This window comes from Anthonomus grandis, chromosome 17, assembly GCF_022605725.1.
Source record: "Anthonomus grandis grandis chromosome 17, icAntGran1.3, whole genome shotgun sequence".
NCBI lineage: Eukaryota > Metazoa > Arthropoda > Insecta > Coleoptera > Curculionidae > Anthonomus > Anthonomus grandis.
The window spans coordinates 5,456,388-5,479,215 of record NC_065562.1 but is presented as its reverse complement, the minus strand read 5'-3'; the positions used below and the strand labels follow the sequence as shown (position 1 = coordinate 5,479,215).

The following is a 22,828-nucleotide window of genomic DNA, read 5'->3' as shown; positions in this document are numbered from 1 at the left end:
TAAAGCAAAAAAGGTTTATGCCGTTAACAAAAATGAAACAGAATAATGTTTAAACAATAATATACACCGCCATTTTTAAACATCTTGTACCCGCAAACTAATTGTATAAATTTCCAGTATAGAAAGTTATTAATATATAATCTGCTCTTTGCTCTTTCCTTATCTGTCTAAGTAGTTAAAGTTCCAGAATAATTCCATCTCTTTTTATAATTAAAAATACTGAATAAAAATAATTAAATAGTATTTATAGTGGCTATTCAAATGGTTATAAAAAACTACGCCACTGAATCCGGCTAGTGCACAGGCAAACTGTGATCACAGGTTAATCATCATTTTGGTATAAAAAAAAATAGAACAAAGCAGAACATTAAAAACAAAAATGTAAAATAGGCATCAATAATTTAGATTATCCCAGTTTTATAAAAACAATTAATTTCTTAAACTCACTTAAGTCTTCATGCAATATAGAGGTCAATAATTGAGTGGTGTTACATTTCTCCAAAACGAAATCCAAGCAATATCTTGTGTTATAGTCTTTAAAGAGGATTTCCCAAATTTTCCCAAAAAGTATTCCTTATGGTGGAGCCTGTTTAACACTATACAATTGGACACACTAGTTGAAAACTGTATATCTAATTCTCAATTGTTATAATTCATATATCTTTGAATGGTTTTAACGGCTCTTTTAAAATCGTTTTTTTAAAAAAGCTTTTTTAAAATTGTCAATGGCTTTAAGAAAATCATCACAAACATTTATGATCAAACACTCACAGGAGTGATTCTCACGAAAACCTGATTGATTGGGCATAATTATTTTATAATTTTTGCAGTACTTAAGTAACGGTTCTTTTAGGCGGAATTCCAGGAATTTCGTAAATAAGGACTGTATTAATTGGTCTATACTTATTGTGACATGTATTTTGTACTCTAGGAACAGGAATTATGATGGATAATCAGTGGAATGGATAGTACCTATATATACCTTAGGAAAGATTGCGCTAAAAAAAGATGTAATAATTATTTCTGAAAGACGATCATAAGTAGGTTTGTTCTAGCAGGAAATTTGGGATGGTTTGAAACTAGTTCGATGTATATCGCAGTTGCGCATGACCAGACTGAAACCGCTTTGCAAACGGTTTCGGACTTATATCTGCTAGAACATCTTTTTAAGACATGACGTTGACATTTCGCAACTCAAAACCGTTATGTAATATGTTTGTTGGTTAGGTTTTGTGTTATTTATTTTGAACATCTAAATATTTTTCAATAAAAACAATTATTTTATTATAAGTGTATTAAATATTATTTTTTTAAATGCATACCATTGATGTTAATGGTAATTTTACTACTATGCTGTAGGAACTTTCTCTAAATCGCCAATATTTTTATTTGGAGGCGTCCAAAAATTTCTTCACCATCAACAACAGTTTCTAACCAAGAAAATACTCAAACACCAATTTCTATACAACAGTCCCAACAGTTTTCTTTTATAAACCCACAGCCAGAAAATTGTCGATCTTTCGTGAATAAAATATCTTCATTATATAATAAAGATGATACTAATTTGGTTTGGACAAAAGAGCATTCACTCATACTTATTGATAGCTACAAAATGTTTAGGCATAAGGTAGGTGGAATAGAAATCCAAAATATAAAAAATATGTGAGAGATCATAGCAGCACATATGAATAACAAGTATAATCTCAATTATACTCCAGCTAATTGTGAGAATCAGTGGAGGGTCTTGGACAGAAATTATAAAAAATATATTGATAACAATTCAAATAAATAGGTATTTCTTATTTAACTGACCTGTAGTCTAAAGTCAAAAGTTTATTGAAAAGCAGATTTGCTGTACAATTTACAAAGAGTTCTTAAATCTACAATAAACATGTAACAAACAATTACAAAGTGTAATTAGAGGTACAGGAGAAATAAAATAAAATTAACCTATAGATATATGCACGCAAATTACAAGTCATTAAGGTTCTGCAACATAGGTATAGATAGGTCAAGAAATTCTGTGAAAGAATAATTAGCAGATCTCAATAAAACCTTTTTAATGACAATATCAAATTTTCGTCTATTCAAGTTGCGAATCCTTAACGATAAATTATACATTAGCTTTTCATAGTGGAAAATAGTATTTCTGCTTAAAGTGCTCTGAGACAGAGGCACCTGAAGGTTTTGTCTAGAACGTGTTTGGTAATTATTTATATTATCCCTTTGTTGGAAGGTATTAGAATGACAGTGACGAAATGTTTCAAATAAAATAAGATCATATAGAATTAGTATTTTGTAGTATTGAATCAGAGGCTTACAGTGGTCTCTATAGTCTGCACATGATAAGACCCTAACAGCTCTCTTCTGCAGAAGAAACAGAGAATATAACTTAGTAGCAGTACAGGAACCAAAGAACAGAATGCCAGAATATGATATACTTCATTTGAGATGCCTGGATTATTATTCTCCATAGCTATTGTTCTTATTGCGTAAATGGCTGATGATAGACTTTTTAATAGCTTGTTAATGTGAACATTCCACTTTAAGTTTTGGTCGATCATTAATCCCAGGAACTTATACTTACCCACTCTCTGAACCAAACTATTGTGAATTTGAAAGGATATTCTAGGAGAGTGTGTTTGGAAAAATCATAAATTTAGTTTTATAAGTATTTAAAGCTAACCTGTTTTCATCAAACCAGCATTTAATTTTGTGCAAGTCCTCATTAATAACGCTCAGAAGAAGAGATGGATCCTGCCCTGACCAAGATAGAGAAGTGTCGCCTGCAAAAAGGATTAGCTTCCCTTTGAGGCTGAGAGCAGCTAGATTATTAATATATAGTATAAACAGGAGGGGACCCAATACAGAACCTTAAGGAGCCCCATTTCTAATTATCTTAAGTCCAGAGGGCACCTCAGTTCCACAAGGGCCTCTAACGCACACACACTGCTGCCTGTTCTCCAGCTATGATACAAACCAATCCAGAGCAGCACCCCTGCAGCTATAAATGTTAAGTTTTTCAAAAGCATTTGATGATTAACACAATCAAATGCTTTGACAAGGTCAATTGTTTGCCATTAATACTCTCATAAACATGCTGAAGTAATTGGTGTATGGCATCTGTAGTGCTTTGTTGGCTCTGAATACAAATTGTGAGTTATTATTTTATTCCTATCTAAAAATTCAGTAAGGCGATTCTTATCCAAGATCTCCAGTATTTTAGAAAAAACTGTCAGTAGGGAGATAGGTCGAAAACTTTCTGGACGATTGTCACTTCCGCCCTTGTGAATTGGAATTACCTTTGATAATTTTATTTAATCAGGAAAGACCTTCAGAAAATGAGCAGCTTATGATACTGGCAAAACCTCAATTACCCTAAAAGGCATCTGTCCTAGTAATTTTGGTGTAATTTGATCCAAACCAGAAGAATTTTTTTTTTTTTTTAATTATTTTAATAACTTTCTCAGGAGCAGCCGGTTTAAAGAAAAAACTATTAAGGGGGCTGTTACTTCCACATAATTTATTTTGTTGGAGTTTAGCAGATAGGTGTTTTACGGACTGGATGGAGTAAAAATTCTTTCTATTTAAATATGAGTCTGGATCATTCTTTTTTATATGAGTACCATCAATAGCTCCAATGGCCCCTAGGAATCCATTTTCTCTGAAATGTTGTTCAATAGTTGTCTTTTTAAGATCAGATGGCCGTTTGGTGACATTCCACTTACAGGAAATGCATCATGCTTTTAAGAACGTAAAAAAGGCAGCTAATTGTGATGTCAAATCTATCTCCAACATCTCTAAATGAAGAAGCTTCATGACCAGCAAACCACAAAAAAATTAATGTTTGTTCGTAGGCTGATAGCTTGCCATTTCCACCAGATTGTGAGTTCAAAAATTCACTTTCTTCAAACCTATGGCCAATATCTTGAGCTAACTCGAGTTGTTTGTCTGCTAACTCGAAAATGCTCAACTTTCTTTTCAAATTTCTGGCTATTGTACAGTGGTACAGTAACTTCGAGGTAGCCTTCGTTTTTTGGTCTCCTGTTGCCTTGGAACAGGATATCTACTAGTCCATCATCACTCGATTCATTAGAAGCAAATCCATGATTTGAATCCGAACTTGAAGAGTCTGATGACATTCTAGATTCTCTTAAAACCCGTAATAATAAAAATTTGGATATATTTATATACCCAATATATAATGTAAAATTACACAGAATTTTATTGAATTTTTTATATACCTACCTTTAGATATTTAATTAATACAGTAGTAAAACTCTAAAACCAGCCCTAATACTTTGAAAGCAGCAAAAATCAAATTTCAATTATCCCACAATGAAACGTGATCAATCTCCAAATCCGATATACATTTCTTATTGATTATCTAAATGGCAAACAAAAAAAGAAAACAGACCTTGCGCATGTCCCAAACCGAAATCCCTTCGGGGAATTTTACGGACTACTTTCAGTAGTTTGAAACTAATTTCCAAACTGAACTTTGTTATTGCTAGAACAGCTGACAGGCAGTCAGAATCCCGGATTAGTTTTGCTAGAATGCGCATTTTCGTCTGCGACGAAATGATTCATGATTCTAGACCGTTTGTGTATTGGTCAAACTTCTGCTAGAACAAACCTAATTAATATAAGGGCCATCACAAAGTACTTGCTAAGATATATCACTTCAACCATTTTGACATTGATATTTTTTACACTGTGATGGCTTCACTAATATTACAAACACGGGACATACCGTTGGCCCCTTGAGGTATTGTTTTAATTATATGGTTAATGCTCTCAATGCCTACATAACATTTTTTTAATGAGAAGAAAAAAATACCAATTTATTAAATAAACAATCCTTTTCGATACTTTAATCTGTATCAAGGTTATCAAGGTAAATAAAAATGAAATATGTCAAAATACTTACCTTTTTCATCTCTCTTTAAGTACCAAAACGCTGGTTCAAGTTACAATATTTTATTCTTTATTTTTTTCTTTCTTTTTATTTAAAAAACTTAAAAATAGCTAGGTAGGATAGAAAATAAAAAACCATTAAAGGTCGATAGGTAGAAGCTTAGATAGATAGATCCTGGTATATAAGAAAATCTATTATACCTTAAGTAAATTATTGTATTTAAGAACTATCGGACTTGATTAAATTCGAGATTGAATTACATATAACTAAAAATGTTTGCGTGCATCTTTATCAGACTGTATTAATTACAAAACACCAATATATCATTTGTCAGATGAATTTCGATCATTGTTGCATACAAACTGATCGAAATTCTTCACTTGCGGCTATTCATACACCGTCACAATTAGTCCTGACATTTGAAATGTCACTGTCACCGTTGTCTTTAACTTTTGAGGTTATTTGTTAGTTATTCTGTTTTCTACTTCAAAGCAATACAATTTTTTATGTTTGTGGCTGATAAGTCCAAAATTTCGTTTATTAACTATACCATTATTTTTTATTTTACTATTAACATATTAAAAAAACGAACTTTTGACGAACATATTAAAAAAATGTACTTACCATTAGATCGCCCAAAATCCACAAATATGCGCTATTCATTTTTTTAGAAATAAATAAAATCATCTAATTGATTAACAAAAAAATGTATTTTCTTTTATTTTGTAGTAAAAATGATTTACAAATGGTTTACAAAATTCACATTACCTATGAGTGATAAGGTCATGTTTTGTGATTTAAAATGAGTGGGTCTTTTAACGGAAGCTTTTTTGGATTGCTTTGTTTTTTTTGTAGCATAAAATCGCCGTTGAGGCAATATATTTTTATTCGCTGCAACTAAAGGTTGGCGTTTACTATTGATTTGGGATCGAGATGAACAATCTTCTAGGGCTTTTAGTTTTGGTTTTATTGGTCTAATACATTTTTTCACCACTTCAAGCTGAGCCATTGTTTTTACATTTAAAAGTGAATTAAGAATCTCTTGCTTGACTTTTTCAAGTTCCTTAGTAATATTGGCATTTTCACTATTATTCTTATTACTACTGGTAACATAGGTAGCTAAAATATCCGTTTCTACTTTTGCTTCGTCTTCAGATGCTATTACTAAAGAATTTTCTTCTTGAATTAGATCCTCAGATGCAATATCTGGTACCAAACCTTAAAGAAACAATGTAAAATATCAGTTATAACAAATACAACAAACTACAGTACAGTCACTCATTAATTCATTCATTCATTAATAAGTAAATAATTGGCTTACCAGATATTTTATTCTTTTGCATGTCATCAATAAGTTTTCTTCCAAGAAGGTGAATATGTTTACATATGATCCATTTTATGGAAGAATCGACACAAGAACAGGAATATTTATGAGTGCACAACCTTTGTTTAAAATAATTATTCTGTCAAATAATCTGTCTTTCATAAACTTCATTATGGCATATATTGCCTTATCTAGTCTTTTGACTCATTTTCCACCAAGGTATATATGTTTTAATGTGCCGTGCATCCGTTCTAGGTGCATATTAGTGTTTAATCCTGAATTTAATCTAAAGCAATTTGAAAAATATGATTCACAATTCTTGGTATAATATCTTGTAAAATACTCTCCAAATTCTTGGGTATCTGGATCTTCCAATATTTTTTCACAAAACTTATCTCTAATTTTACTAAAATCTGTAATGTCTCTCTCTTCCATAACAATTCTTAATAATTTATAGACCTCAATCTAAAACAAAAAAAATAGGCTAATAATAAAAATTATTAACAAAATTTAATGTAACAGTACATTTTTGAAAAATTCCTTCGTAAAAGGCCTTCATTAATCGTCTACAACAAAAAGTTGCATGAGCTTTTTTTCAATTAGCGCAAGAATCGTCGAAATGTTACTATTTTAAATACATAATATGATGTTATGTTTCTTCTTTATTTTGAAAATTTTAATAAAATCAAATAAAGAAGGAGGTATTTTTAGGACAAATTGACAATTAAAAAATAAACACAGGCATTTGTGGGCCACGACCAATAGAAGCCTCCTGTAAAGGAATAAACATATTTAAAATTGCATATTGTGTATCCTACATTCATACATCTACATAAAAACAAACCTGTTTTTCTTTATTTCTGATCTTTGGAACGTTTTTTCTCCAAGCTTGATCGATATGCCAGGAACAATAGAGTCTGTAAAATATAAACTCTATGTAGGTAATACAATAAAAACAAAATTTGAATATTACCTCATAACTGGCTTATGCACTACTTCAATCCAAGCATCGTAAAACGACTCAGCAATATCGGTCATAAAAACCCGAGGAGCTATGACATCAGAATGGTTTCTTACATAAGAAAAAAATAGTTTTAGAATTTCTTTGTCCACTCTATTTGAAAGTAGAAAGGCACAAGGAAACCCTTGGCGCATATCGTCAATTATCATTAAATTTGTTAGCTGGAAGTCATACATGTTCATGCCATGTGTGCTATCCAAACATACACAATCTGAACCAAACTTTTGTAATATTTCACATTGAGCCTGATTCATTATAAGGACAAAGTCATCTTATTTTAATTCAGGGTGCTCTTCAATAACAGTGTCTTGGAATTTGTAAAATAATATACACATGTTTCCTTCTTCTTTTATCTCATTGATCCATGCCTGGACACTTGTTGCATCATTGTTATGCCTTATGACTTCTGAACATAAATTGTACGACTTTTCAATGTTAAAAAGGTCTTTTCGAGTTAACAGATGCAATCTTTGCAATTTTGAGTCAGACACAGAGTCTCTGATATCATTCAGAATCACTTGAAAGTGTACTTTTGAAGCAATTTTTTCCGCACATATTTTCCTTTCCAAGGAGCTTAAATTTAAATGGCCCAGATCTTTGTTATGCCCTACATGATTTTTTATAATTTTACAGGTCCATTTTATATCATCACCTCCTGAAAGGGTAATCCCTGCAGGGCAGGTCCCATTGATTTTATTGGTACCTTGGGTCTTCAAATGACGTTTACGATTTTGAAGTGATGGATTGTAGTCACCAGACCTGTTACAAGCATACTTTACATATTTGCCTGATGATAATGTTTTACTTTGGAGTATTATAAACCTAGACCCAGTCTCATTTTCAAAGTTGTTTTTAAAACTCTCAAAATCTTCGAAAGTTTCAAATGTTAAAAGCTCCTGCTTAATAAGTATATCATGACAACTTGTAAAATGTTTATGAAGATCTTCAGAAATGCAAGTAAAATTACATATTGGAAATTTTTGCCCCTGTACATTTATGTTAGAAGATTCACCATCTTTTGAATGACTTTTTAAGTGATAAGTAAACAGGTTTTTCCTTGAGAAATTTTTGCCACAATTGCAGGTGTAAGCATAATCATTTTCGTTTTTATACTTATACGAAGGTAATAATAAGGCATCATTTTCATGAAAATTTTTTATATGCCTTCGTAAGTTTGAAATATCATAAAATGATTTGTTGCAATTACCACATACTTGTTCTTTATCCATATTTTATGCGCTAAAATACAAGTTACATTTATAAGATATAGAAATAAAATAAATATAAGTACTTACTTACCATGACCTTTTTTAATATAATAACATTTATTATAACAACAACGGAAAACAGAATAAATAACAAATAACCTCAAAAGTTAAAGACAACGGTGACAGTGACATTTCAAATGTCAGGACTAATTGTGACGGTGTATGAATAGCCGCAAGTAATTCTTCTGACAAATCTGCTAGCATCCTCTCGCTTGGCAACGGAAATTATTGTAACTAACTTGACAGTTAGACGTACTTAATTGGACCAATAAAAATGGTAGAAAGGCGTGGCCACATTTGGGCGGGAAAATTCAAATTTCATTTAATAAGGAATCTCATAATTTTATTATTTAATCGCAATATCCAAAGCAAACAGCAAATCAAAAAGCTTAATTTTTGATTAGGTGTTGGCAAGTTATATACATAACATACAATAATTTATTATAACAGTGTCAACCCAAATAGATTAGAAAATATGGTGAAGATTTTTGTGTTATTTTCTTATCATACATGTAAAGGCATTACTATTAGGTTCATAATATCCTTATTTTACAGAAACAGATTATCTTTATAGAGGATAATAATATATTAATAATACATGTTTTTTTATTTTGAACATTTTATAAAGTATATAGTTCAGCTAGCAGACAATTAAGGTAATATTTTTGGATAATACAAGACTAACGACATCACTACTAACACCCATGTACTAAACCTACACAAGTTACAAGAATACATAATCTATATTACCAAAAATAATTTAAAAACAAAACATGCCAAATCCAGACATAAAAATTAAAACAATACATACATAAAATATAACTACACCTAAATTAATTACCTATTCTATAAAAATGTATAATAACGTTCTTTGTAAAAAAGATTTAAATTTGACTGCTGAATGAATTATCTTTGTTTAATATATATTTCTGTGTTTCCCGAAGAAAAATTAAACATATTTTAAAAACTAATTAAAAATTCTATAAGAGAGTATTATCTAAAAAAACAATATACTAGCTGCAATACAAAATAAACTCTTTGAAAATGAAACAAACTTATAGTATAGCATATATCACATACATAGTATATATTTGTTGGTCGCTCATAATATTAACAACATAACTTGGAACTATAATATTAAAAAAAAAATAATTGAAAGACAAATGCCTACAGAAAATAAAAAAACTTAAAAAAAAAACAAGTTATAACAAAAACATTCACTCTGATCCATTCTGGGTGCTCAGCTCTCTTAGTCTACAGATATAATCGTTCAAACCTCGCCTATAGGAAATAGTCATATGAGCGTAAGCGAGAGGGGACATATGGAGTCCGCATGAGACAGACAGAGGGCACAATACATGCCGTTTCCAAATTAATACGTTTGGCAACACTGATATTTCTGCCGCACGACTCTCCGCTCGTTCATCGAAAAACGAGACAATTCTTATCCCCACCACACTGCACCGCCAATATTAGATTGTATTTTAAACGTTTAACCTTATTTTTATTCCTAGCTTCCTGCTTAATTAGCAAAGATTAAATTTAAAACCGCTCGCTATTTTCTTTTTAAAATGTGCCTTCTTGAGGAAAAAAAGGCAAATTATTAAGTGGTATTATGCCGGCAGTTCTGTCGATAAAATAATCAGGCAGAATTGCATTCACGTTCGAAAATCGGCCATTCCCGTACGCAGCACAATTTTTGCAATTATTTATAGGTCTGAGACCTTTGGGTGCTTGCAAAATTACAGGAATTGGTACGCAAATGAGCAACCACCTGTTGTTAGACCGCTAGGCGAAGAAAGGGAGCTTCGAGAGGTTAATGTTTGTGCTGTTGCTGAAATGTACTTTCCTTGCAATAGTAAAACCATTGCCAGAGAAACGGGTATTGAGCCTTTAAGGGTTAGAAGAATTTTAAAAAGAAATAAGTACAAGTGCTATAAGTTGCAAAAAACCCAAGAAATTTTCCCACAGGACCATGAGAGACGGATGGAATTTTGCCATGAAGTATTGGAAAGGGCAAATCGGGACGAAATGTTTATTCGTAACATTTTGTTTTCAGATGAGTCCTCTATCTATACTATTTGTGTTAAACATAATCCGTCCATTACAGTGGGTTATTCGAGGGAAAATAAGCACATAAGCATACCAACACGTACACAATACCCGCAAAAGGTTAATATATGGGCTGGCATTTTAGGTGATTCAATTATAGGCCAATACGATGAAGTTGTTCCTGCTATTCGAGAGCTCATTATCAATTTAGAACAAGTTTGGTTTCAACAGGATGGTTGTCCCGCTCATAACGCATTAGTGGTACGTCAATTTCCCGAAACGTCTTTCCCTAATCGAACAATCAGTGGAAACGCTACTATTAAATGGCCCGCCAGAAGCCCCGATTTAGCCCCCAATTCTTTTTCTTTGAGGATACCTAAAAGGACAAATTTATAGTCACGAAAATGAACGGGCTACTAATTTAGAAGAGCTTTGTGTTAAAACTGCACTGCTAAACAGGGTGGCCTTTTTGAACCTGACATAAGATAATTTTAATTTTTATTTAATATTATCAAATTAACTTAATTTTTTGCTTTATTTTGAATTAATTTTTTTATTTCCTGTTCAATATTTAGTTAATTTATGTTTACAACATTATTGCAGTCGGTTTTTAGTTTGTTTTCTGCTGTTAGGACAGGCAGCAGCAAAGGCTCAAACGAAACAATTTTTTTTTTATTTGCCACAGAGCAGTGCATCCCCGCTTGCACGCCTTAAGAATACTGAAGGGTTTCGACTTTCGTTTCGGGTTTCGGTTTGGGGCTTCGGCGGGGTCCGCTGCTTCGAGTATATTGTCACAACGTTGCCAGACCTACCGCGATATATAATTCCTATAGGGAGTCCTGTCCAAAGTTAGAATGATCATATCTGTATATACCTCTGTCTCATCTCAGTGAACACAGGAAGTGGTCTGATACGAGCTTGAAATAAAATAAAAAAATAGGCAGTTCAAAACTTAAATAAAATAAATTCTCTAAATGATTTTTGTGAAAAATAATGACAAAACAAATTTTTAAATAAATATGTATTGTAGTCTAAAGCCAGCAGTAAAACTGATCAGAACAAATTCTATAGCTTCAAGTCTTAATAAAATTTACATTGCATATCTCTCTCTCCATGTTTTTCTTGTAATGGTGACTGAAGGACATTGAAAAGTTATTAAGCTAACTAAATTTGAAACCTTATTTTTTTACTATTTTTATCGGAGCCATTTAAAATATACCTACTCTTAAATGAAGGATATTTACAGAACTTTTTAATCAATTTTTTAATTGTGGAAAATGAAATCAGAGGCCAGCCATTTTGTAATATGTATTTATAATAATCAAGTTGAAAATGAAATATTTGAAAGGTAAAACATCTTGATTGAAACCAACTGAATTTGATTTTATTACACACTAAAAAATTACAATACAAAGAAATAACAGTAATAAATAAAATCATATTTTCTTACCGGACACCTGGAATTGCAGCAAATCAATTTCTCATTAAACATTACTCCCGATATTGAAAAAAAAAATGTAGGAATGTTATTGATTTAATGTAACATCCTTAAAACAGTCCCAACCCACGGTTCATTACACGGAAATTAAAAAAAAAACTCAAATGATGTTTTATCAGTCAATGCCAACAACGTTACTTCTGTTAGCTCCTGTCAATTTTGCCAAGCAAGATGGCCGACATACGATTCCGATTTTCACCATACAAGCTTCATACATGTGGTATTAACATTATTCTATGAGGTGGCTCATTTTGGACCTGATATCCTCGTTTCCTTGTCTATTTCTTAAGCTTAGTCCCAGCATCACAATCTCCATTGCACGTTTACAAACATGTAGTTGTGCACTTTTCTTTGTCATGGTGAATGTCGACATCGAGACCGTACAATATAACTGGTATATTATATTGTACTTCGGTTTTTTGAGGATATATGTGAGTTTTCCAAATTTAGCAACCTAAATACTACTCATTGGTCCCTAGCTTATTTTGCAAAACTTCAAAATGGCGGCGGGACGCCATATTGAAAAATAAAATTAATTAAAAAGGCGGGTCATGCGATACATCGTTTGAAAGTTCCCACTGAATGTTTTATGGTCCTAGAATATTAAGTCATTACTTCCACCCATAGCAAAATGGCAGCCTTTTAAAATCTTATTTTTCGCATTTTTATTTATTTTTATTTTCCTGATATATTTGAGACCTGTGACTTGGAGTTTAATTTATTAGTATTTAATTTAAACCGGTATCTTTGAGAAAAAATTGACTATTTCTTCGAGTAAATAAATGTTGTTCTAGGTACATGCAAACAACCTGGACAAAGGCGATCATGGAAAGTGTCTGATTAAGTATCCAGCGGATGAAAAGTATGTTCATCATCCGATTCCGCACAATCATATTACTTCACAGCCACCAACACAGCAGCAAATTTCGCAGTCTCAGCAACCAATTATTATGGATACACAGGGTACCAGAATCCCGATACAAAATTCGGGTATGTGCTACTTTAATCTACTTTCCCTATAGCGTATTTGCAAACAAACTCGTTTTATAAGTTTTTTAAATAATTTTGCTACGTCAAACAAGTACAATATAACCTCGACTACAGTACAGTATAATCCGAACACGCGTTTATCCGATTAGCCGAACCAACAAATTTTTGATCATTATCCGAACCCTCCTGATTAACCGAACAGTGGCGTCAATTTGCAGGTCTCGACTCGTCAGTTTCTCGGGTGTTTGCTTTGGTCGTTTTGTTAAACAAACTAATGAGTTGGATTAGATCAGCGGATGGGTACACGACACGTTAAGCGGCGTGTTACGTACATGTTCTAGACTCTTTTTTCCTGAGTGTAACACAATTAGGTATATGCACTGCAAATATGTCAAGAGAAAACGCCATTTGTTTACAGTTGAGTGATAAGGTCACAATTTTAAAAAAGTATTGACGCTTGTGACAATGTGTCAAATTTAGCTACTAAGTATGGTGTTGGTAAATGTACGATCTGTGATATAAAGAAGAACCGCACAAAACTTTTGGCCTACTTTGCTAGCTTGAATAGTGGCCCTGGAAATCGAAAGAGTCTTAGGTTAAGTGCTAATCCTGACGTGGAGAAGGCGGTCTGGTCTACACCTGGTCCTTGCAGGCGAGGTCTAGAGGTAAAATTTCAATGCATACATGTTTCTCAAACTTACGTTTTTTTAAAAATTAAATTTTGAATTTGGAATTCGACAGCTTCCTATTTCCGGAGAAAAACTTTCCAGTGACCTCTCTGCAGTAGATCCTTTCAAACTAAAAACTTCATGATAAAATTAAGGAGTTAGGCTTAAATGCCCATCAACTTTATAATGCTGATGAAAGTGGGCTATTTTGGAAAATGTTGCCTCAAAAAAACATTTTGAATTTGGAATTCGACAGCTTCCTATTTCCGGAGAAAAACTTTCCAGTGACCTCTCTGCAGTAGATCCTTTCAAACTAAAACTTCATGATAAAATTAAGGAGTTAGGCTTAAATGCCCATCAACTTTATAATGCTGATGAAAGTGGGCTATTTTGGAAAATGTTGCCTCAAAAAACATTGGTTTATAACCAGAAAAATTCAGCTCCAGGCAGAAAACAAAATAAAGAACGGATAACATTTATGCCTTGTTCAAATGCTTCAGGTAGCCACAAGTTAAAATTACTGGTTCTTGGTAAATCAAAGAGGCCACGTTCATTTAAAAGCCATTACATTCCTGTAGTTTACATGGGTCAAAAAAAAAGCATGGGTAACAAGAGAAATTTTCACAGAATGGTTTCACACGTGCTTTGTCCCGGCCGTACGTCAAAAAAATGCATGACTTGGGTTTACCTGAAAAAGCACTGCTACTCCTTGATAATGTACCTGGGCCAGAAAATTTATCCAGCGAGGATAAACAAATTTGTGTAATGTTTTTACCTCCTAACTGCACTCCTTTGATCCAACCAATGGATCAACACGTAATTCAAGCAAGTCAAACTGTACTATCGGAAAAAGCTTTTAAAAAAAATTGTTGAGACACCAGGAGATACTTATATCGGCGGAATTGAAAAAAATTACTTTAAAGGATGTCGTAACCGAACTGGCTGAAGCTTGGCAAATTGTCAATCAAAGCTTGTTAAGAAGATCTTGGAAATCGCTCTTACCACCTATTTTGATTGCACAGGAGTGGGATGAAGAAGATCTAATATCTCTTGCTAGTTTAGCGAATCGCTTAAAACTAGGTATTTTTCATCAAGAGCTGGGTGAAATCATAGGTCTATCAAAAAAATTGAAATAAGTTTAGCTGATGAAGAAATACAACAGTGGGATGTAGGAAAAGAAGAAACCGTCGAAAAAATGACCGAAGAAGATATTATAATAAATTTGGATGAGGAAGATCAAGATTCAGAAAAAGAACATGGGCTCATAGCTACCAAGTCTATAATGCATAATGAAGCGGTATCCTCTTTTGATAAATGTATAGAGTGGCAAATAATAATGGAGAAGCTCAACACCATATCCTTCTATTGGAGGAAATGAGAAATAGAGCTAACCAAATGGCAATGAATGCTATAAAGCAAAAAAAAATTACCGATTTTTTTAAATAAGTGTTTTTTTTTGTGTCAAGGTTTTTACATATTTATATGTTTAAAAGAAAAAATTAACTGACATGAAATGTTTTACTTAAAGGTTGTATACATATTTTAATAAAGAAATTTGCAACAAAAAACATGTTTTTATGTAAAACTTAATTATCCGAACATTTTGCTTATACGAACGGGCACTTGCAATTAATGATTCGGATAATCGAGGTTATACTGTACTTAAATTACACTGAGCTCCTGTGACTGGCTTGTACGGCTATGGTGTGGCATCATCATTATTATTATCAGTAAATAGCGTTATTTCCCTTTTTCCAGATGCCCGTATGATTAGAGACGAACCACTTCGCCTTCTTCAGGTAGACGCTATTGCTCACGATACCACGAGACTTCTGGCCGATACTGCGCACCTTTTAGCTGACAATCGGACCATTTTGACAACTGAAGAATCTCGAATAATGGTTGGAGATCCCACGATGCTGGTTAACGTAGTAGAACCAACCAGATTGTTGGTGCAAGATAACGCTGGACGCAACCTGAGTAACGAGAAACCGTTTGGTGGCTATAGATAATAGAATCTTAACAAGTAATGTAAATGATAATAGACACTTATCGATGGCCGAAGGTGCCAGAATTTTGACTGATAAATATGTAGCATATGGGTCCTACCATAGAGGACATTTGTGATTTTAAGCAGTATTAGATTCTTTTGTACTTAATTTAAGCTTATCGTCTTTGTATTTCTATTAGTTTATTTAGTTTGTATTTTTTGGTATAATTTAAGGTTTAGTAGTAAAGATCTACTTAAATAATGTAAAATGCAGGTGCAAGTAAACTTTTTTTTAAATATATATTTTTTTTATCGTCGCTCATTTTTTTAACAAATTTAGTATTAAATGAAAATACATTTAGAGTCAAATCCTGCAATAGGAGGTATCGCTAGAGGGAGGTGAACTCAAAAATAAATAGATAAAACGTAAATATAATTAAAAGTGTATACAGGGTGTTTATTTGAAAACTTCCCACCACGGATTTATCGAAAATCACTGTTTAAAAATAAAAAACGCCGAAATACGTCAAAAGGTTTGTCAAGGCGGACAACTTTCTAACCTAAAATTACCTCACCCCCCCTTTCACCCTCTGCCCCCCAGGGTCATCCCCTTAAAAATTTTAAATGGCTAGGGGTATCGAGTAATAGCTTGTTTAAAAGGCTTTTCGAAGTCTTTTATTTTGACGTTTGATTTTTTTTAAATCGGTCGATTCCTTTTCGCAGTGGCGGCAGAGAAAAAACTCAAACCACCGAGAAGGGACAAAGCCGGGACCGATTTTTCTTGCGCATGTGCGAGCTTATTTGGTATACCTGTCTTATTGCCGGTCCCCTGCCAGCCGTCGGTTAGTCCGGTAATATTCGACGCCTAGTTTATTTTTTGTCTGTGTTGTCATTGTGCTCTTTATTTTATTAAAAACTTTTATAATATGCCTTATACCTGTGCTTTTCGTGGATGTCATTCAAAGACAGGGTGTGGTGTTTCTATCTTTGCTTTTCCGCAGGAAGAAGATCGGTAAGTTCAACTTTTCTTTTAATTGTTTCCACTCAAAATAAGTTGTTTCTTTTTTTGTTTTTCGTAATTACAGTAATTCATTATTTATTTTTTATTAAATTCGTAATTACAGTAATTAGAGGTATTTATCTATGCAGTAATTAAAAAAAAATACATAAATTACACATCTCGTGAGAGTACGTGTAATTTTATGACTTTCAGTGCCAAGTTATGGCTGGCAGCTTGCTATAGAATAGACTTGTTTTCGATACCTAGAGAACAACTTACCAGGAACTATAAGCTCTTTGAGTACCATTTTGATGAGAAGTTTTATAGTGCAGGGCCCTCAAGAAAGCGTTTGTTACCTAACGCGTTACCAACATTATTTCCTAATCCCACAAAAAGGACTTGGTGAACAGCTTGAAGATGGACTGCCAAAAAAAGTCAAAGGAAAAGTCAAAGGAAAAGGACATAAAAATTCTGTCAGGTTAGCTTTTGATGGGTTAACTTACTATAATTTTTACCTACTAACTAATATTAATTTTATGCTTGAAACCCTATTTTGCACATAAAAATATATTTTGTATCTATTATATTTCTTCTTTTTAGATATTTTAATACAGCTTGCAATTATGAAACCAGCAACGTTGGCCGAGCAAAGTATTGCCGAAAAAAATTCTCCTTATGACAGAACTAAGACGTTTAATTTTATTATTGCCAATGTATTTTTGTGTTTCATTATACAATGGGCCAATATTATTTCCTCAAAAAATAAAAGTTTGTTTAGAAGATTTTTTGTTTTCCATTATTTATCCTAAATGGTAATTTTTATAGTTGGCACTATACCGGGTGACACAGGAAAAAGGGGACACGCAATAACTTTTTTATTTTTCAAGATAAACAAATGAAATTTGGTATGTCAATAGAATGGTTATAAAGGCATATTTTGACGTATTCAATTGTTTTTGGTCACTTCCGGTTGAACCGGAAATGACACGAACTTTCTTATTTTAAATGGGACACCCAGTATATTTTTTCATACATTTGTTTATCTTGAAAAATAAAAAAGTTGTTGCGTGTTCCATTTTTCCTGTGTCACCCGGTATAGTTTAGGTATACCTATAACTTAACTATACCAATAGTAAAATAATGTAATAGTTTTGATTTCAAATTCCCAAAAAAATTTTTAATCTGTTAATTGTCGTATTTCTCTCCGTGTACGGAACTATTAAATTGCCATAACGATTTTTCTCCGTTACTTTATATGTAGCGCCAGTCATTTAAGCCCGCTCAAGGGCACCAAAATTGGACCCCAGAAAATCAACGGTAAATGCGGGTTTTGTCGCTTCTCGGTGGTTTGTTTTTCTCTGGTGGCGGCTCGTGAGTTCTGAAAGTGGTGGTGCGCCAAGGAGTAGTAGCATAAATTTTTTGGGTGCCACGCCCATTTTTTACTTAAAAAATTTGCAGTTACCTTCACGCCCAGAAAAATGTATTTATGGCTGTTCAAAAAATATATATTTTTTTAATTAAATAAAATCCTTAAGAGAGGGCGTTAAAATTTTTTTTTACAGCAGAAATTGCTTATTTTCTTCAATTTGCCTCAAATAATTTGTAAGCAGAAACTACCTACTTAATTTTACTTTTAATATCAGATATTAGCCTAAAAATATACAAATCAGACAAAATTTACAATAGATGGAAAATATATATAAATTACCTTTATTAAATCAAAGTTTATATTGCCATGTCATTGCAAAGATTAGCTATCATCCAAAAAGTTTCATTTTTATGTTTCCAGTTCATATTAGATTTTAAAAAAATACTACAGGTATACTCTCTTTTATACATAATATATTGAATATATATATTTACAAAAACTTACAAAAGATTTACACATTTTTAATCTTTAAAGTCCATGCGCCTGTTTTTAAGTTTAATAAATATTTCCATAACTTTTACATCGAAGTTTCGAATGTCATGTACAAACTCCCGATTAATTGACACCATTGCTAGGGCATTAAGCCTATCGTTAGTCGTCGAATTGTGGAGAAACGTTTTAAGTCTTTTAAGAGTGGAAAAGCACCGTTCAGATTCAGCAGTACTCATTGGAGTGGTGAGAATAATTTTAAGTCACTTCTCGAATATATGACTTCTAATTCTGTTTTTAGTTTTCTAATTCTGTTTTTGAGAGCATTGGATACAAAACGGTAATATTTTTAAAAAGTTCAATAGGAAAATTATTGTTAAATGCCATGTACGAAGTGTTCATGAGAAGGAAATTAGCTTCTAAATGTCCCCTGTATGAAAGTCTGTCTTTAATTTGGGTAACTATAATATCACATACCTCTTCAGCAATGACACTTTTTCCATCACTATCACCCAGTGTTCTACGTTTACCAGTATTATCACTGTTCCATTCTTGTTCAATTAAATCAGTTTTACCCCGTATGCTTTGTTTAGAAGCCTCAAAGTGGGACATTGCTTTATGTAATTGAATACCATCTATATGTCTGGCTTGAAACTGATTGTATAGTATGTCTACATGAGGGAAAATTTTGTGGAAAAAGGTCAACCAAAACATGAACTGATGATCTTCCAGTGTGCATGCTAAAGTGTTTGCTTCCCGGCTGGTTATGGTTTTTTCAGTTTTTTCGGCAATTTCACGGAAGCACAGTATTAAATTTTCTCTTTTCTCATTTACCATTCTGGAATTAAAATTCCATTGCGTTGGACAGACTCGTGGTAATCTAAGTTTTACAACTTGCTCTAGCATGTCACAGCGATTGGAAGAGTTTGAAAAAAATGCAGGGATGCCAGATAAATCGCTGAAAAATATACGAACTTGTGCACCTCCGTGTGATCCGCTCATAACATTAGCCCCATCATATGCTTGCGCTAATAATTTATTTTCTTTATCTTTTACAATTGGATCTATTTCCTCGTGAATTATGTTTGCCAAGCCACTAGCCGTTTTATCATGAACCCTTACAAATGTCCAAAAATGCCCACGTACAGTATACCCCTTCATGTACCGCAATATTATTGCCATTTGGCAGTGATTGCTTATGTCTGTCGTCTTTTCACATTGAATTGACAAAAAATCTGCACTATCGATGTCTTTCCGAATTTCCGATTTACACACTGTCAACATACAGTCAAAAATGTCATTTTGAATTATTTTTTATGTTCCTTTAAAAACACTAGAATGTTCTAAATGTTCTTTTAAAACGTTGTCCAATTCAGCACTGTAATTTATCAGTTCTTTAAAAATACCACGGCTTGAGGAATCTTCTTTTTCGTCATGACCCCTGAGGGCCAATTCAAAAGCGCCACAGAATTTAACACAACTTATAAGTCTACTTAAAATATGCCTGTTTAGACCAGGCGAATTAACTCAAATTTAATCAAAAAATGCACAAATTGCTATCCGGAAACTGACTGTTGGAGTTGGTAGAGGGGTTCATAACGAGTGAAAAAAACGAAAATCAAACAATGGGGTAGTATGGGGTTGTTTTGAGGGGGGTGAAAAGGGGTGGAAAAATATTCTTTTGCAATTTCCGGCGAAAGTTGACGTCTAATTGAAAAATGTTCAATAGAAAAGTTGTAGATCATAAGAAAATCTATAATTTTTGTAGAGGTCACTTTTAAACATAACCCCAAAATAGCCAAGATAAATAACCTCAATTTTTTTCAGATCGAAATATTAAAAACTTTCGGAGATATGCGTTTTTTTCGGAAAAAAACCGTTTTTTTTTAATGAAAATTGTTCTTCAGAAAATCATGGTACAAGGTTCATTCGGGGCTCGTTTTTTTTGTTTTCACATGTACTTTCTTATGAAATAAAGAAACTATATACTTCCCATTTGAAAAAAACGTCGAAAAATGCAAAAAAAGTCAAAAATGATTTTTACAGCAATAAAATTTTTAGAAATTGTTAATTATTTATTTAAATTAGTTAAAAAATCAAAAAACAGATTACTCCATTCGATTCTACGGAAAAAAATACAAAAGAAACTATGTATTATTATTTTACCGGAAACTTAATTGGGCACAGTTGGGCTTTGTACACCGTGTAAATACAATCACATTCTTACGTATTTTCTCAATTTTCATAGAAAATAATTGTTTTTCGAAAAAAATACAAGAGACAAAAATTATTTAAAATCAAATTGTCTACAACTTTTGTTTAAAATATTTTTCGCAAAAATCATTAGTTTGTCAGTTTTAACAAAAAAACATGCAAAAAAGTCAAAAATCGTTTTTAACATTGTAAATTTTACAGTTATTCTTAATAATTTGTTTGAATTTTTATAAAATTAAAAAAACTAGTTACATAATTTAATTCTACAGGAAAAAGTACAAAAGAAAATTTTATTATTTTTATACGAAACTAGATTTTTATTATATGTAGCGTATCACAGCTTACATTATGGAATATTACAAAATTACATCAATCTTTTTCTTTTAGATAAAATCATAATTTCTTGCTCATCACCCGTACTTTCATTGAATTCCGTGCTTCCTTCATCTTCATACTCTTCTTCAATATCACTGAATTGTTCTTCACATTCTGGATCCAAATTAATACTTGGCTGCTCTAATTCATAGGAAATATCCTCGGAATCACTTAGATCTTCCACAATTTTTTCAGTGTTACAACAACTATCTCAATTCTGACATTTTACACATAATACCGTGCATTTTAATCCCTGTTTGCGGCATCCGCATCTATTTGTTGAGTAGCTTGTTTTACAATTACACGAGATTTTTTTCAACAGCTCTTCAGGTATGACTGCGATGTCAGTGAAGTATCATCAACTACTTCCTTCCAGCCCCATTTGGTAGCGCTTAATTCATGTCCCAGCCAGGTTTGCAGTTGATATACGTTCTAAAACAGTGCTGGTTAGCTGCTCCAACAGTTGGAGGTAACTTTTCCAATTGAAACATAGATTTTGCAGTCAATACCTGGTACCGCTGAAATCGCAAATCATCCAGAGATGAGGTTGATTTAGTTGAATTGTAAATAGATGTAATCAATACACAGCCATTTCGAGCAATGAGCTTTGGATCAGAATTCTGTTCATAAAAAGGCTGTACTAGTTCAGCTAAATTTGTATTTTTCATGAGCGACTCGACTGTTTTCTTCTTTCCTTTTCCAGCAAACGCAGACGTTGAATCGCAACCGGTGAAACAGTGTAAGAATGCAACAATTGAACGGTAATTTGAGAAGTTGAAACTATTTGAGGAATATAAGCAGTCACTTACATTTTGTGATCCTGCTTTTAAAAAATAAACTGCAAGATTTTTGACATTTAATTGATGTAATAAAACTAATAAATCAATATCTTGACCAATAATAACGACAGTTTTTTTATTAATTTCTGCCATTTCTATTGCTGTGTGAACGATTAAAACATCTGCGTCTTCTCTAACTTGTTTGATCGAATATCCTTCAAATCGAAAGGCTGCAGACAACCTCTATATTAATTCAACTTTATTTTTGTCAATCGACAAAAACTTGTGGTTCAATATGAAAAGAAGGATAACAAATTTTTACAAAGATTGAACTATTTTTGTGAAAATAAAAATATAAAATTGAAAAAACGAAAAAAAACGGTTTTTCGCATTTATCTTGGCTATTTTGAGGTTATGTTCAAAAGTGACCTCTACAAAAATTATAGATTTTCTTATGATCTACAACTTTTCTATTGAACAATTTTCAATTGGACGTCAACTTTCGCCGGAAATTGCAAAAGAATATTTTTCCATTTTTCACCCCCCCCCCCTCAAAACAACTCCCTACTACCCCATTGTTGGATTTTCGTTTTTTTCACTCGTTATGAACCCCTCTACCAACTCCAACAGTCAGTTTCCGGATAGCAATTTGTGCACTGTTAAAGTCTAATTCGCCTGGTCTAGTTCTCCCTCACCATCTCGTTATGCTTAGCAATACTTAGGCGATAGGCAGAGCTTAACTGCTGAGCAATATTAGTCTTTCCAAGTAAAGCTAGTTCTGTACAGCATTGCAAGTGAAATTTCGACAATTCGTGTTTTTTAACTTTTTCTTGTAAGTGGTTTAAGTCTGTAACCCCTACTCGGCTTCAGCTC

At 32.6% G+C, this 22,828-nt stretch overlaps 2 protein-coding genes across 3 annotated transcripts in view; one reads left to right on the top strand and one right to left on the bottom strand.

Moving 5' to 3' along the window:
* LOC126746344 (zinc finger protein ZFP2-like) overlaps positions 1-16,176 on the top strand; it is an 87,101-nt gene extending 70,925 nt beyond the window's left edge. Inside the window, exons 7-8 of the mRNA XM_050454565.1 lie at positions 12,876-13,071; positions 15,498-16,176. Coding sequence (XP_050310522.1) covers positions 12,876-13,071; positions 15,498-15,751 — 450 coding nt within the window. The 3' untranslated portion in view covers positions 15,752-16,176. The remainder of the gene's footprint in view (positions 1-12,875; positions 13,072-15,497) is intronic.
* LOC126746346 (uncharacterized) lies at positions 5,616-8,589 on the bottom strand. 2 transcript variants are annotated; one of them, XM_050454568.1, is made up of 3 exons: positions 7,087-8,589; positions 6,240-6,707; positions 5,616-6,136 (listed from the first exon to the last, which is right to left on the bottom strand). In XM_050454568.1, the coding sequence occupies exon 1, from the start codon at positions 8,490-8,492 to the stop codon at positions 7,536-7,538; it is 957 nt and encodes a 318-aa protein (XP_050310525.1). In that variant the 5' UTR covers positions 8,493-8,589; the 3' UTR covers positions 5,616-6,136; positions 6,240-6,707; positions 7,087-7,535. The 2 variants fall into 2 exon arrangements, with proteins under 2 accessions (XP_050310525.1, XP_050310526.1); XM_050454569.1 differs by lacking the exons at positions 5,616-6,136; positions 6,240-6,707 and adding an exon at positions 6,839-7,014.
* Positions 16,177-22,828: the final 6,652 nt, after the last annotated feature.